This window comes from Mauremys reevesii, linkage group 10 (assembly GCF_016161935.1).
Source record: "Mauremys reevesii isolate NIE-2019 linkage group 10, ASM1616193v1, whole genome shotgun sequence".
Lineage (NCBI taxonomy): Eukaryota > Metazoa > Chordata > Testudines > Geoemydidae > Mauremys > Mauremys reevesii.
In genome coordinates, this window is record NC_052632.1 from 7,713,444 (window position 1) to 7,730,881 (window position 17,438).

At 44.6% G+C, this 17,438-nt stretch overlaps 1 protein-coding gene across 5 annotated transcripts in view; it reads right to left on the reverse strand.

The window, feature by feature from the left end:
• The window catches only part of LRRK1 (leucine rich repeat kinase 1), a 105,829-nt gene extending 91,672 nt beyond the window's left edge, over nt 1-14,157 (reverse strand). Inside the window, exons 1-3 of one of the 5 annotated variants that reach the window (XM_039492342.1) lie at nt 13,967-14,149; nt 11,373-11,499; nt 6,649-6,860 (exon numbers count right to left, since the gene is read on the reverse strand). In XM_039492342.1, coding sequence (XP_039348276.1) covers nt 6,649-6,715 — 67 coding nt within the window. In that variant the 5' untranslated portion in view covers nt 6,716-6,860; nt 11,373-11,499; nt 13,967-14,149. Of the gene's footprint in view, nt 1-6,648; nt 6,861-11,372; nt 11,500-13,394; nt 13,504-13,966 lie in introns of those variants that run through there. The other 4 variants (XM_039492341.1, XM_039492339.1, XM_039492340.1 and 1 more) reach the window with 4 other exon arrangements.
• Between the last annotated feature and the right edge of the window lie 3,281 nt (nt 14,158-17,438).

Consider the following 17,438-nt stretch of genomic DNA (forward strand, 5'->3'; position numbering starts at 1 on the left):
ATGATTTGGAAGGAGACTCTCACCTGGTCTGTTCGTCTTACTAAATTTCTATTGTCTTAATCAGCTTGTCTTCAGTAACTGGTCAGGAACACTTCCCTTGCTTGCATGAGCTGTTGTATTATATTCCATGAGTTGTTACTCCATTTGTGCCTTCTTATCAGAGCAACATGTGCAGGTCCAGTTCCCACTAGCGCCTGTGCCTGGCCCCTAGTCAAATCCCCTTCCCCTCATTGCCCCTGGCTTCCTGCCCCTGGGGAGGCTGCTGGCTTCCCCAGTTTTGTGGATGTGTTCCTGATTCTCTGCTGCCGCTCTCTCCTCCTTGCAGTGGAGCACAGGGTCAAGAGTTGCACAGCCAATCTACCGCTAATAGTTTTTTGTTTTGTTTTTGCTTTGCTCACTACTGTATACATTTCTGCCCCTGTAAGCATACAGCACCAACTGGGTAATCACAGCTGTATCCTACTCACAAAGGCCAAGATGTTCAAAAGTGACTCGTTATTTTGGACGCCTCCATCATTTTTAGGCACCCATCTCGAGACAACTTGAAGAGGCCACTTTTTTAAGAATATGCTGAGCATCTGCCCTCTGAAAATCAGGCCCCTTCAAGGTGTCAGAGAACTGAGGCACCAAAATCACTAGTCACTTTTGAAAATCTTGGTCATGATAATTGTGAATGTGCAATGTGCTGCCTTGGTATTACACAGCATCTTTATGTGACAGCAAGCATTCTAAACAAGGCTGAATTTCTGTTAGCTTTTGGGCCTCCACCAAATCTTACCACTTCTGTATACGGTCTACATTTCAAGAGGGTTAAAAATAAAACCCAGTTACTGCTGCGTAAGGGCACTTCCTATTTCTGCTTGCTGTTTCCTACTTCTGTTTCTGGAGGGCATGCACGATAAGTCCAGCTCACATAGCTACTTGGTTTTTTTGCTTGTAGGATTATTTTTTATTCACTATTTGCCCCAAAAGACCTCAGATTCAGAAGCAGGAAGAAAAAAAGTTCAAGATTCGTTTAGTCTCATTTCTATTCCATAAACTTCAAACTAACACCACACACAGTGCTTCTATAGCGCATGGCCCACCCCAAGTGCGTCCAGTTCATCCTCACAACACCAACCTGAGGAGCAAAGGCAGGTTACTGTCATTACCCTGTCTTCTAGATGGGGAAGCTGAGAGAAACTGTGAGCCTTTTGCTGAAGGCTATTCAGTGCATCATGACATGGCTGGGTCTAGAATGACAGTGCCCTGACCCCTAGTCCTGTGCTATAACCATGACACCTTTTTGCTGGCATAACTCCTCCTTGTAAAACGTTACCCCGAGAACATTTATGTGACAAAGTGGGAATGTTCTTAATGTTTTCTCTGAATACTGTGTGGGTGCTTCAGTTTCCCCTATGCATTTCTTAGGTATCTAGGTGGGGGGATCAGGGTGTATAATTGTTGAAGAGCCCAAGAAGGCCCCTGTGATACCGTCTGCACAGAGAATGGCCAGCACTCTGTCTCCTGGCAACTAATGGACTGGGCCCTTCCTCTGCAAAGATGCCAACTGAAGGTGTTGGAGAACAAAGAGATCAAGTGACCTCCTGGCCTGGAAAAGAGACAAAGGCCAGAGAGGAGAGGCTGGAGAGTTTCAGTTTGGAGCTGGCTGGGGACATGGAGTGAGGGCAGATGTGGGTGTCTGGCTCACTGCCCCCAAAAATGGACCTGGCTGAGGGGTCCTGTTCTTGGTACCTACAAGCTCTGTTTTAGACCATGTTCCTGTCATCAAATAAACCTCTGTTTTACTGGCTGGCTAAGAGTCATGTCTGACTCCTCTGGCTTCCCCAGGACCCCACCTGGGCAGACTCGCTGTGGGAAGGGCACGGAGGGGCAGAGGATGCTGAAAGCTCCAAAGGTCAGACCCAGAAAGGTGGAAGCCATGTAAGCTTCTTGTCTGCTCACAGAGAGGAGACTTCACCAGAGTCCTGACTGGCTTCGTAGGGAGCAGTTCCAGAGCATTGCCCGGGGACTCCGTGACAACTTAAATCAGTTACTGTTAATGGAACTTCAAAGCCTGTTTCTGCCCTCCCTTCCTCCTCTATCATTCAGCAGTAAAGATTTATAAACAAAAAAATAAAACATTCACAGTAATAAGTGCAAGTCCCTGCCCTCGACATTAAAGGAAACACAGTCAACCAGGCAGAATTTTCCAGGAATAAAAACAAAGATCTAATCTGAAGGCATCACATATGTTAACGCCCAGTGTTATGTGGACTTCGGCTATTTTTATTGCTAGGTTGCAGTCACTAGCTGGTGCTGTGGACTTTCATTTTCTAAACTGATTTAAAGTTGCTGCCAGACAAACAGAACTAGTGGTTTAAGTTTGCACAAAAAAGAAACAGCATGGGCAGGAACAGTGTAAACTCTCTCTCTCTCACCCCTCCATCCCCCATCAGTGTGCTTCAGCGTGAGAGGACAGCTCAGCCTCCCGCCTCTCACAGGATATTAGTGAGGAGGCCAGTAGTAATGTGGGCACCTACCCACTATGAACGGGGCTGAGCCAAAGGCTCCTTAAGGCACCCAAGTCTCTCTTCCACGTTTGCAAATCTGACCCCCAATGCAAATACCCAGCAGAGATGGAGAAGGGGATAAAAGTTCAAATACGGCTTATGCTGCTACTAAGTAACCAAACATAGTTACTATCTAATGGCTTGTGAAATTTCTACAAGAAATTGCTTTGCAGCGTTAACTAGTTCATGAGGAAGCCAATTAAAAAGATCCTGTGCGATCTTACAAGTGCATCAAGGTCAAGGTGGGTCATGACTTGGATGGGAGACCTACAGGAAAGACTTTTCCATCATGCAAGAAATGGTATTGGTGATGCACAGGCAGCTCATCATCATCTGAGTCAAGCTGTATCTACACTTAAAATGCAGCAGCACTGCCACAGCGCTTCAGTGTAAACACTCACTATAGTGGCAGGCTCGGTTCTCCCATCACACTGGTTAATCCGCCTCCCCAAGAGGTGGTAGCTAGGTTGATGGAAGAATTCTTCCGTCAACCCTATGCTGTTTACACCAGGGGTTAGGTCAGATTAACTATGTCACTCAGGGTTGTGGATATTTCACACCCTTGGGCGATGTAGTTGGGTCAACCTAACTTTTCAGTGTAGACCTGCCCTCAGTACCGAATTAATGGCCCAGCATGGTTGCAGGAGCCTCTGTAATGACAGGGATGCTATCTTTCAGGTGAAATAAAAAGGGTGGATCAATTAAAGATCTTCTTGCATTTTTAAAGAGACATAATGGCATTAAACCTATGGTCTGCTCTAAATTCCAATTCACGTAATTACACTCTGGCCACCTAAATCTGCAGGGCAAATTTATGTTCTTTTTTCTTTGGCTCCTATCCTATACCGTGATGCAATGTGTCTCTGTGCTGTGGGGCAGCTGCTGAATTCCAGTGGTGGGCAGCAGGATCCTTTTACTGTACAGACTTGTCTCAGTGGGGGTTGTAAGAGTTCAATTAGTTAATTTTTGTAAAGTTACTATGGAAATAAAAAAGTATTATAATAGTGATAATTATTCTTTCTTTACTTTAATCATTACTGAAACCAAGGAAGACACTCTCTCAATGTTTTTGTAGAGTGGTTCAATTCCCCTTAGAAGTCATCACACAGAGTTATCCTGACCACTCTGGGGCTCAAGACCACATTTGTCATTGCACCTAGACAAGCTTCACCAACAGAGGTGTCACTAAGTATTTTTCAAAGGAGAGCCCTGATGAATTCAATAAACAGTGATTACCTTCCTGTAGCTTTCTTGAACCATCCCCTAGAATTTAATAGAGAATTATATCCCTGCTACAAAATTCTATAAAATTTAAAAAAAAAACAAAAAAACCCACTCCAGAAAGGAACTCATTCTCATTATATAATTTGTAGAGTAACTTCTTTAGAACCCGATTGAATTGCTGCAAAACCCCATTTGGTTTCATCTCTGTGAAGTTCTAAAGAACTTTTCAATAAGGGTGAATATCTTTTGCTTCACAAAAGGCAGGAATATCCCCCATATCCCTACACTCGCCCCATATGGGTCACAATGCTTCATTTTAATAAGCATTATCTTAATCTGTAATAGGAAGGGGAAGCAGAGGAGGGGTGGGGGGTGAGTCAATTATTTACACAGCTGAAAAAACAATATATATTACTCTGCACTTCTATAGTGCCTTCCATCTGAGGAACCCATCGCGCTTTACAGACATTAGCTAATTAAGCTTAGTGACATCCCTGTGAAGCAGCAAAGGATATACAGGGACACTTCACATACCACTGAAATGCAGCTACCTCATAGCTGGAGTAGAGCAGAATTTTAGCTGGACACAAAACTAGCATACAAGTTAGGGCAGGAATAACATACCAAGTTGAAACTTCAGGGGGAACTTAGGTAGACAGAAGGGGAGAGATTCTCAGCTGGTGTAACTTGTCACAGCTCCATTGAAGTCAACATAGCTAGGACAATATGCTCCAGCTGAGGATCTGCCCCAATGTTCAGCTTTCATGAAAAGTGGCCTAGGATTGTAAAGCTGGTAAGTGATCAGAACTCAAGTGTTATTTCTCATCTGAGGGAAGGGACTTCCAGCAGCACACGGCCTCCAATACCCTCCTGGATGCAGTAGCTAGTTACTGAGCCACAAACACCATTTCACTATGTGTGAGAAGCCACACATTCATATACTGACCAGACCAGACCTACTCTGCTTGTGAGAGCTGATTGGATCCCAGCATAAGGAGATATGACTACAAGAAATACCTCTAGGGTCTTCTAGTGTTACTGGAATCCCTCATATTTACAGATGAGATGCTATGGCCTATTATTATTCCCAGTGGTTCCTGCACAATGAAAGCAGCCGACACCATCCGCATGAAAAGCATGAAAACAATATATTCACGTGTGAAGGTTTAATGACTCACTACATTCCAGCATTCAAGTTAGGTAAGCAAATCCAAATGGCAAACAAGGAGCATCTAATCTAAGGAGTGGACTGACTAGCTGACATCATTCATCCTTGGGAGAAACTAAGCAATCCTGGACCAAAATAAGTTTAAACGCCTACAGCATATGCATAGGGAGCAAACTTTCTGAAGTAGTACATGACTGAAAACCTCACCTCAGTATCAGATGGCCAATCTTCCCTAACACATACAATTTCTTACACAATTCTATGTATAGTGGTTATACTGGTATGCTTTGTACACTACATGTTACTGGTGACTTACCACATATTTTACACAACAAAGCAATATAAGAATTTCCATGAAGAAAGCCAGCTGCTATTAAATAGAAAAACAATTTATAGCTTTTTTCCCCTTCCCACCTCATTATTTACGCACAGACAAATTGGTTTATTTACTTTCTCTTTGAAACACTGAGAAAAATCTGCCAAATCAGCATTACAGGATAAAACTGTTGGTAATCCATTAAAGTCTGCTAATCGTTACAGCAGATTAAAATTCTTCTCATGGTTTATAATTTAGTATGCCAACAGAAATGAATTCAGATTTCCAGAGAGTTTAGACATACAATTAACAGATTAAAGCATATACCAGATTTAATCATTATTCCCAAGAGTTCCTGATCACTGTACAAAGATAAAGCTTTAAATATAGAAAAAAAAGCTACCACAAAATAACCATAATACATACAGGGAAGGGAAAGAGTTCCCGGAGCTCTGTGTGACACTGGTGCGAAATGTCTTTGATAAAGGTAAAAAGGCAAAATATCAGGCATTGCTTCATACTTGCTGATAAAATCCAAAATAAGGTTGCTAAAACATTAGGCTCTTCTGAGCTCTGCTTACTCACTACCCAGCGTCAAAAACACCTTCATCCCACACTTCTAACGCAAAGACTGCCTCCTTATGAATTGTTTATTATGGGGAAAAACACTAATATAATAAGCCAAAGACCAATTCTTGTTGCTGAGACATAACTGTTTTTGACTTGGAGAAAATTAACGTTATTGTCCTGTGACTGACAATTTTGGCAACAAATATTAATATTTGAAGAAGATATTATCACACCAACAGAAACTAACCTAAAACATACATCTCCTTTTAAAGAAGGATTTCAACCTATGGATTCAAAATATTATTATAGAAACCCAAACCTTCTAATCCATGCTATGGATTTTAACATTAAATCATCAGTAATTGCTGAATCAAAGCTTATAGTACAATAGGAGCATGATCTGTTCAGCCTTAGGAATGATGCTCTGATTTTAAAAGCTTTGGTACCCTGAGCACATACTGCATCAATAGCTGGCAGCGCATTTGTATTCATGTGCTAAAAATTATGAACCTTGTAACACATTTTTGAATCAATGGTATGTGATAGAAATATTGACTAGTTCCACTTGTAAGGAACGCTGTTCCTTCTTTATTAATAGATACATGTCTTTCATCTTGCAAGTAAAATTAACTGTTACATTTTGTAGATTCTTGAAGATATGGTCTTGGATTTTCAAAGCAATTAAAGGGAATTAGGTGTTTAAATCTCACTGAATTCCAATGGGAACTGTGCACCTAAGTCCCTTGGGCACCTTCAAAAATCAAAGCCTAAATATTTACTGCTGCTCCAAATAGGAAAGAAAAAGCTGTTCCATTTACCATTTTGGGGCTCCATGTTGCACTCTCTGCTAACAGCGGATTCCTCAGTTCCCACGCACCAGTACATTCTGGGCTGTAGTTGCGTAGTTTCAATAAGCCAACTTTCTGCAGCATTTAAAATTAAATAGTGTTGTCAAACGACCTCTCTCCAGGTGCAGGATTGGAGAGTCACTGCCAGTTGTCACAGTCATGAAGAAACACCATCTGCCCTGCTTTAAAAAAATAAAATAATAATAATAATAAAAAGCAAAAACCATAAATCATCCCAGTGCAGGAACTGCAAGATGTTTATTCCTCTGCACATACAAAACGTGCTTCTCTAGACATTACCTTGTAAAAGTGCATTCATTTCATGCCACTGTAAATACAATTTATTATATAATACTTTAGCTACCCATACTGTGAATCAACAAAATAGCCTGACAATGTCTCCACACTAAAAATGGGGGCTAGTCTCAATTTCTCTCAGCCAAAACTACTAAAGAGACTACAGTCAGAGCCGGGATATTTTGGATAAGGATTGCAGATCCTGTTTCAGACTCTCAATGGGCTAGCACTAAAGTGGTGTATCCCTGCCAGAGGGAATTCTTGAAAATTCCTAAACAAATTCCACGTCAGAACCATCTTTAGTCACAAAAGGAGTCGAAATCTAAGCAAAAATTGTGGATCCCATTAAGAGAGCACTTGAGAAACTCCATATTATCCCCAACAAATACTGATCTGGTTACCAAAAAGGGGGAATCCTCTATGGAAGGAAATAATACAAGGGGAAAAGAAGAGGACAAACTTTGTATCTAGACCAGTAATGCACAAGGATTTCATTGCAAAATAAACAACATTTTGCAGGAACATATCCAAGGAGCCATATTCGATTTCTGTGAGCTACAAAATGTTTGTTTTTTTTAACCACCCTGCAAAATTAGCAATGACCAAGGCATTGATTGTCTCACTCTCCCAGGGAATTTTGAAGTTCTTACCTGTTTAAAGCTGAGTCTCAGATATTTTCTCTCTTTTTAAAAGTCTTCTGTCTAACATTGCTGTGGCATTTACAGTATGCACACAACTAGCATACTTTGTTCCTTTATTTTCTGCTTTCACTTTCAGTATGTAAATTATTTCATTAATGTAGCCGAGCATCACTGAAAAGATCTGATTTTAATCCATTTCTTTCATGTCTGCTGCATGCCATCAAAGGTATGAAAGGAGGCCCCCAATTCAGCAAAGTACTTAAGCATGTGCTTAACATTGAGTATGTGCTTAAGTGCCATTAAAGTCAATGGAGACCTAAGCAGATGCTTCAATGCTTTACTAACTAGTGCTGGTTTGTTGAGTTGGGGTTTAAAAGCAAGGGCAGTAAAAAATACACTCATCCTTCAACTGATCTACATTCAGCTTCCTCACATTCCTCCTTCATTTCACAGGACTTTAAGTCAAGTTGGCAACGCGTTACAAAATCTGTGAATGGCAAGTGATTTCTTTTTATGCAGATGTTTGAGTCTGGTCCTATTTTATGTCCATACTGACAAATACAATTTCTGGTGATCCCCACTTTGTGGAGCTCGTCTGACAACAAGGACCAAATGCCCATTTCAGCTACTGCTTGCCCTAAGGCTATGTGGATCATTGGCATGTTAGATTTTAAAGGTCATATTGAATGGAATTTTTTGATGCTTTCAAAGCTAGGAAATGCATTTTAGGGTGCTCCTTGGTTGCCAGTAAATTCTGTTACAGCTTGTGGGAGTACCTGCTTGAGCCAATAACAATGTGATTGACCTGCTTTGGAATTAGACAAGGTAAATTCTACTAGCCAGTCGTTACAAGACAGGGGGTGTTTGCTTACCATGCACGTCTGATTTGACAAATTCACCATTTTACAAGTCCGATTGCAGTGATCATTTAATTCTAATGGCCTATACTGCGTCTGACCCAGGATTATACTCCTTGTAAGCCTGTAGACCAGGGGTCGGCAACCTTTCAGAAGTGGTGCGCCGAGTCTTCATTTATTGACTCTGATTTAAGGTTTCACATGCTAGTAATACATGTTAACGTTTTTAGAAGGTCTCTTTCTATAAGTCTATAACAGGGGTTGGCAGTCTCTGACACACGGCTCGCCAGGGTAAGCACCCTGGTGGGCTGGGCCAGTTTGTTTACCTGCCTCGTCCTCAGGTTCGGCCGACTGTGGCTCCCACTGGCTGCGGTTCACCGCTCCAGGCCAATGGGGGTGGCAGAAAGCCGTAACTAGCACATCCCTCAGCCCGCGCCACTTCCTGCCGCCCCACTGGCCTGGAGCGGCGAACCGTGGCCAGTGGGAGCCGCGATCCACCGAACCTGCTGACGTGGCAGGTAAACAAATCGGCCTGGCCCACCAGGGTGCTTACCCTGGCGAGCAGCGTGCCAGAGGTTGCCGACCCCTGGTCTATAATATATACACCGGTAACTAAACTATTGTTGTATGTAAAGTAAATAAGGTTTTTAAAATGTTTAAGAAGCTTCACTCAAAATTAAATCAAAGTGCAGAGCCCCCCGGACTGGTGGCCAGGACCCAGGCAGTGTGAGTGCCACTGAAAATCAGCTTGCATGCCGCCTTCGGCATGCATGCCATAGGTTGCCTACCCCTGCTGTAGACAGAGAACGGGGCCAGATTCACTAGATAGGTTATGTCTCGTGTCATTGAGGTGCGTGAAAAGAGCAGTAACCCAACTGCAAGTGCCCAGCAGAGTGTTTCTCTGTGGTAGAATTACACTCTCTGCTGATGCATTGCATGGTCTCAATACAAGGCAGAGCTAAGGTTGTTTGGATGCTTTACATATGCATTTCCATACCTTAACACCTTTGCATTTCTTTTACGTATAACCTGAATTTCCTGGATTTGTCATGGTTAGTTTGGAGAACATCATTATAATGCTTTCTACCCTAAAGATACTTATACAAACACTCAACTTTTAACTCCATTAACATAGTTATTATACATTCCAGGGCAAAAACTAATTGACTATTAGACAGGATGGTGTTACACAAGATTCTGTAGTTTCTGTGAGATTCCTCTCAGCAGGACTAAGAGCAAGGAGCAATATATTTTAATGCAGATTTAGATTCCATTCAGCATCTGCTCAGCTTCTCTTTCAAGATTCACTAGCAGACAAATGGCTCACTTTTAGAGACTGGCTAAAGGAATTATTGCCATTTAAAAAAAAAATAAAACAGTATAAAATATTTTGCATTCACAGCCTTTTTCATCCAAAGATCTTAAAGCACTTCATAAACATTCATTAAGCCTCACAATACCCCTGTGAATGTATCAGACCCATTTTGTAGGTAAGTACATTGAGGCACATAGAAGTGCAATGACTTGCCCAAGATTACTCACCAAGTCAAAAGCAGACTGGAATAGCATCTTGAGTCTTTTGCTCAAACCACTGCCTTTGAAAACAATGTTATGCCACATTCAAGGCCAGAGATGGTGTCAGGGGTATTCACAACAGGTAACATTGTGGAGCATAAAGGTGGATGAAGCATCACTGGTACAAATCAACTGTGGGCTCTGTGACGTTGCAGTCTATATAATTTTATAAAAATATGCTAATGAGTGAATATAATGTAACTGGAATATGCTTTGTGCAAAAGGTCTCATTACAAAGCTTATAATCTACTGAGTGTGATCATCCTATTTGTATAAATGTACCACTCTTGTATCTGAAACTAGAAATATGAAATATAACTCTGAGGGCCTATTGTAATTATGCAAAGTGTGGGCCATTAATGGTGGTTTGGAATCTTGATTTCCATTAACCAGGACAATTGTCTGCAGATGGCTGTGGTTTACTTGTAAGTCTTCCTATATACCTGTGTGCTGGCAAGTAGGCAATGAAGTCTTGCAGGGACATGTGATCATGTCACCTGAACTGGAATCCATCTTTAACCTGGTGTCTTTCCATTGAGAAGAAGGGGGTGGGAACCCAGAGAGGGACAGAGGATTCCCGCCTTATGCAAAAGATATATAAATGGGTGGAATGGAACAGAACAAAGTGAGGAGCCATCATGAAGAACCCCCTAGCTACCACCTGAGCTGGAACAAAAGCTGTACCAGGGGAAAGAATTGTGCCCAGGCCTGGAAGGTGTCCAGTCTGAGGAAAAAACTTACTGAAGCATCTCTGAGGGTGAGATTATCTGTATTCAGTTTGATTAGACATAGATTTGCGCATTTTGTTTTATTTTGCTTGGTGACTTACTTTGTTCTGTCTGTTACTACTTGGAACCACTTAAATCCTACTTTCTGTATTAATTAACTCAGAGTCTGTATTAATACCTGGGGGAGCAAACAACTGTGCATATCTTTCTATCAGTGTTCTAGAGGGCGAACAATTTATGAGTTTACTCTGCATAAGCTTTATACAGGGTAAAACGGATTTATTTGGGTTTAGACCCCATTGGGAGTTGGGCATCTGAGTGTTAAAGACAGGAACACTTCTGTTAGCTGCTTTCAGGTAAACCTGCAGCTTTGGGGCAAGTAACTCAGACCCCGGGTCTGTGTTGGAGCAGACGGGAGTGTCTGGCTCAGCAAGACAGGGTGCTGGGGTCCCGAGCTGGCAGGGAAAGCAGGGGTAGAAGTAGTCTGGGCACATCAGGTGGCAGCTCCCAAGAGGGTTTCTGTGATCCAACTCATCACAGGCTTGTGTCAGGACGCAGTCACACTCAGAAGAGATATTAATACCTCTAATACCTACCAATGCAACGAGAAGAGACTGTGGCTCTTGGCATTTTGTTAGTGCTAAATCCCTGCTAAACAGCAATCCATCGTTGGTCTTTATAGGAAGCCAATGTATCCTGAGCTGCCTTGGATCACCAGAAGCTCTGTGCAGAAAAAAAAAGTCCAATTATTTCTATAGAATCATAGGACTGGAAGGGACCTTGAGAGTTCATCTAGTCCAGTGCCCTGCAACGACTTGTCACTAATATCGCTCATAACATGTAATAAAAGCAGAGTGAAAAATAAAGCACCCTGTGCCTATTTAGATAAAGAATGATTGAAAGATACAAAAAAAAACAACCCAGAAGTTGGAACCAGAAAAGAGTTTGTATTCAAGCCCAACCCTTTGTATCTGTTGCATTCGCCACTGGATTGCCACCTTTCTCCTAATGTCCCATGTGACTAAATCAGTTGGGGGAGAGATAGCTCAGTGGTTTGAGCATTGGCCTGCTAAACCCAGGGTTCTGAGTTAAATCCTTGAGGGGACAGTTGGGGGATTTAGTTGGGGATGGGCCCTGCTTTGAGCAGAAGGTTGGACTAGATGACCTTCTGAGGTCCCTTCCAACCCTGATATTCTATGAATACCATGACATTGCACTGCATCTTTCAACTTAAGTCAGTTGTGGAGGACTTTAAGTGCTCTGCAAGTGACGTGTCAAAAGTGGGAATCTATCTCAAATTTTGGGATAAGTGACAATTCATTTGTACACGATATCACTGGTCATAGCAGCAGACAGAGGGAGAGCTAGTGGTCAGAGCAAGGACTCCTGGGTTCTGTTTCCCCTTCTGACACAGGTATGCTGTGTGATCTCAAGCAAATCCCATAAATTGCGTGCATCGGTTTCCACATCTGCAAAGTGGTTATATTATTGATCTCCCTCCAGACATATAGATCTCCCTCCAGACATATAGTAACATTTGATTAATTACTATTTATGAAGCACTCTGAAATTATCGGCTGAGAGGTCTATATAAGCAGAAAGTAATAAAACAATAATAATAATAATAATAATAATTAAAACTCTGCACTATAAAAGTGAAGTGTTTCTATTCTGGAGCCCCAGAGTGCTTCCTGATGGCTGTTGTAATGGTTATTGTATAAAAGGAAGGTTTTCCTTAAAGCTAATATAGGTTATTTCCCATCTACCACCAGCTTTCAGGAAAGGACAACCGTTTCCTGCTTATGATTTATTTAACCCAAACATTTCCTTTATGGATCCCAAATTTAGGTTCTATTAAAAATGACCCCAAACAATCCATATCTATAGAAATGTTTTCTTTTCATTAACCTCTTCTCACCCTTTAATTTCTCCGAGGCACCAGACTGACAGGCCCTGAGCTTGTAATCACATACACATGTATTTAAGTTTACTTACATAAGTAGTCTCAGTGATATCAATGTGAGCTTTTACATGAGTAAAATTAACAATATGCTTAAATGTCTGGAAGCTTGGGGGCCTTACTCCAAGGAAAACGGTTCTGGACTAGTTCTGTGCTATGTAATATGTTGTCTGTCTTCATTATTCTATATGAACACATACAGAATAAACAAAAGGTGAAACAGACAATTATAGTTTCCTCTTCCAGAGCAGGTGATAAGCAAATAATGGGACCAGCATAAATGGTTAAAAATAAATTAGATCTTTAAAATTCTGATGAAAGCGGGTGAAGAAATGATTTGCCGTCCCTCCCCCCCAAAAAAAATATTTTGGCAAAAACAAACTTGTCTTCAACTTTTTTTAATTAAAAAAATTAAAAACCTAAAGTTTGTTTTTTCAACAAAACACTGAAAACTTTCAAACAAAAGCATTTTGCCATGAAAATTAACCCTTTGTCCAAAAGCCACTTTTCATTGAAAAAAAACCGATAGCAGTGAAAGAAATTCAACTAGCTCTAATTCTGCGGAACCAAGGTAAGAAAAGTGGTTATCCCAACAGGGTCCCTTTGGCTGTGGATTACAAAAGAGCAGCAGCAAGGTAAGTCATCCAAACACACCCACCCTAGTGCCAAGCGCCGAGTAGCTTCAAACCTCAGAGGTGAACATTCAGCTGCTATTTAGATGTGACACCTGGTTCGCCATGGGCCTGGCAAAGTTGTGGAGCGGAGTGTGCCCCATTGGGCGCTGTGCCTCTCTAAAGAGCCTGCCCTGTGCCCAGGCTGGGGAAACACCCCTCCTCTCCATGGCAGCACAACCTCCTTCAGGACCTGTCTCCAGCCAGGTTTCCGTTCAGTTTGTACCCTTCACACGCGCACAGCTGGAGAGCGCCTGGAAGAAGGCAGGTGTGTGGTTGCCACACCAGTGCCCAGCCCGGGGAGGGGCGGCCAGGAAGAGGGGGCTCAGATACTGCGGTGATGAGGGCCACATAAACCCCGGCCTGGGGCTCACTAGGGGACCCCGGCTTCCCCCTCCTCGCAGGGGCAAGTCCTGCTGCAGAGGGGAGGAGGGTGCGAGCCCTGCTGCGGGCGGGACCCTGCAAGGTCCGTCCTCGCTGCCATAAGGCTGCCAAGGGGAAGCAGCAGAAGCACCGAAACCCTACGCAGCCCAGCAGGGTCCCCGCGAAGCCATTGTACCTCCTGCCAGTGTCGCCCGCAGCCGGGGCAGAGCCTCCCTGCCAGGGGGGCGCCGCTCTGGGGTGCGGAGCCGCGATGCCGCCTCCTGCTTCTCCGGCCGGAGCAACTTGCGGGCTGTTGCTGCTCGGGACGCGGGAGGGCGGGAGAGAAGAGAGCGAGGAGCCAGGGCTGTGCGCAGCCTGCCAGGGCAGCCAGCACTTCCTCAATCCACAGAGAAGCGTGGAGGAGGAGAAAGGGAGTGTGTGTGTGGGGAAGTGTGAGGGGAGGGGTGGGGAGGGGAAAGAGGTGGGGGCGGGCGCGGGGAGGGGTGAGGAGACAGGGGAGTGTGTGGAGGGGTGAGTGTGAGGGGAGGGGGAGGAGAAAGGGGAGTGTGTGTGTGCGGGGGTGAGTGTGAGGGCAGGGGGTGAGGAGAGGAGGGAGTGAAGAGAAAGGGGAATGGAGGGGTGAGTGTGAAGGGAGGGGTGAGGAGAAAGGGAGTGTGTGTGGGGGGGTGAGTGTGAGGGCGGGGGGTGAGGAGAGGAGGGAGTGAAGAGAAAGGGGAGTGGGGGGGTGAGTGTGAAGGGAGGGGTGAGGAGAAGGAGTGTGTGGGGGTGAGTGTGAGAGGGTGAGGAGAGGAGGGAGTGAAGAGAAAGGGGAGTGAGTGTGCGCGCGCGCACAGGAGGAAGGAGAAAGGGGAGTGTGGGGGTGGGTTGGGAGAAAGGGGAGTGTGTGGAGGGGTGAGTGTGAAGGGGAGAAGAAAGGAGAGTGTGTGTGCAGGGGTGAGTGTGAGGGGAGGGGGTGAGGAGAGGAGGGAGTGAAGAGAAAGGGGAATGGAGGGGTGAGTGTGAAGGGGAGAAGAAAGGAGAGTGTGTGTGCGGGGGTGAGTGTGAAGGGAGGGGTGAGGAGAAAGGAGTGTGTGTGGGGTGAGTGTGAGGGCGGGGGTGAGGAGAGGAGGTGAGTGTGAAGGGAGGGGTGAGGAGAAAGGGAGTGTGTGTGGGGGGGGTGAGTGTGAGGGGAGGGGGTGAGGAGAGGAGGGAGTGAAGAGAAAGGAGAGTGTGTGTGCAGGGGTGAGTGTGAAGGGAGGGGTGAGGAGAAAGGGGAGTATGGGGGTTAGTGTGACGGGAGGTGGAGGAGAAAGGGGAGTGTGTGGGGGTGAGTGTGAGGGGAGGGATGAGGAGAAAGGGGAGTGTGGGGGGGTGAGTGTGAGGGGACGGGGCAGGGCCAGCTTTAGGCCAATTCCCCTGATTCCCCAGAATCGGGCCCCATGCCTTAGGCGCCTTTTTAATTTTTTTTTCTTTTTACTCACCCGTCGGCGGTCCGCTCTGGGGTCTTTGGCAGCAGAGGGGTCTTCTCTGGGGGTCTTTGGTAGCATTTTGGTGGTGGTGGGGTCCTTCAGTGCCGTGGAAGACCCGGAGTGGACCCCCCACCGCCGAATTGCTGCTGAAGCCCCGCACCGCTGCTGGGTATTCGAATTGGGCCCCGCAGTTCATAAAGCCGGCCCTAGGATGGGGGTGAGTGTGAGGGGAGGGGATGAGCAAAAAGGGGTGAATGGGTGGGGAATGGGTGAGGAGAAAGGAGTCTGCATGGGAGGTGAATGAGGGGAGGGGTGAGTGTGAGGAGTGAGGGTGAGAAGGGGTAGTGTGTGTGGGGGGGTAAGTGTGAGAAGAGAGGGTGAGGAGAAAGGGGGTTGTGTGTGTGAAGGCCAGAGGAGAGTTGGAGGACAGGGGAGGGCTAGGCAAAGGGTGTGCAAACGGTGTGAGGAGGAGCCAGTGTACACAGGCAGTGGAGTTTATCAGACTGGAGTGTGTTAGGCAGTGGGGAAGGGGGGTGGAGACGTAAGGGCGTGATGTAGAGCAGAGGCTTTCAACCTTTCCAGACTCCTTCCAGGATTCTGATTTGTCTTGCATAACCCGAGTTTCACCTCACTTAAAAACTACTTCCTTACAAAATTACTATTACTGAAAAATTGCTGACGTTCTCATTTTTACCATATAATTACAAAAGAAATTGATTAGAATATAAATAGGGTACTTACATTTCAGTATATAGTAGATAGAGCAATATAAAATGTTAGTGTTTTACTGACTTAGCTAGTACTTTTTATGTAGCTTGTTATAAAACTAGGCAAATATCTAGATGAGTTGATGTACCCCAGATGACCTCTGCGTACACCCAAGGGTATGCATACCGCTGGTTGAGAACCAGGGATGTAAAGGAGCAAGTGTGCGAGAGGGGAATGTCCATGAGGCAATGTGTGCATGCACTATCACCAACCCCACATGTGCAAAAATCAGGAGATTGCCCCCAAATTGTGACTTTAAAAAAAAATAGACTGGTGTTTTCTAGTCTGGCTTTTGATGTTTGAACTCCCCCTACTCACCGAGAGCGTGTGCACACTAGAAAGAGGTTGGGGATGATTTTCCACTGCCTAGCCATTTACCCACATGGAGTAGGGATATAAGGAGATTGAGTAGTGTTTTATGCCCACTTTGCCAATGTGGCCAACTCTCACAATTTGACTAAGGGATTGTCTACATGGTGCTTTAGTCCGCACCAGAGGGGTGTAAAGTTTAGACTGCACTTGCATGTTGCACACAAACTGGCCTGTGTGGGCAGGGGTGGTTCTATGGTTTTTGCCACCCCAAGCACAGCAGTCAGGAGACGGTCTTTGGCAGCATGCCTGCGGGCGGTCTGCTGGTCACGTGGATTTGGCAGCATTTCTGCGGGTGATCTAACGGTCCCAAGCCTTCGGCGCCTTGCACCAAATTGCCACCGAAGCTGCGGGACCGGGGGAAACGCCGCCGCAGGGCGCCTGACTCCCTCGTGGGGGGGAAAGCACGCTGCCCCCCATGGCTTGCCGCCCCAGGCATGCGCTTGCTGTGCTGGTGCCTGGAGCCGCCCCTGCATGTGGGCCCTACTGACATGCATGAAAAGTTCTCTTGTGCACGTAGTGCTATCTAAAAACAAGTCTACATTAGCATGCACTAGGAAACTTTTTATGCACACCAGCAGGATCAGTTAGTGCACAACACGCTAGTGTGGATTAAAATTTACATCTCTCCAGTCCATACTAAAGATTGGATGCTTTTCTAAAAGATAGGGTCTAGGAATTATTTTGGGGAAGTGTTATGGGCGGTGTTATAGATGATCACAGTGGACCCTTCTGTCTTTGGAATTGATGAAGCACAGACACGTTTTCTAATATTTAGTACTTTTCTGAAAACCCCACCTCCTTATATGATTGCATGAAAAACCTCAGATTTCATTTTTTTAAAAACATATACACTTCTGTAGCCATAAAGGCAAATAACTTATAAAAATAATTACTAATTCTTCTGTTTTTTATGCCAATCTCATGATTTTCTCTGGCCTCACTCATGATTTTTTAATGTTTGAGACTGACAATCAATATTGCCAAAAGTCATGCGGCCACCCCCAAATCATGAGATTGGCTTAAAAAACATGTCTGATCAAATCAGTGACAGGCCTCCTA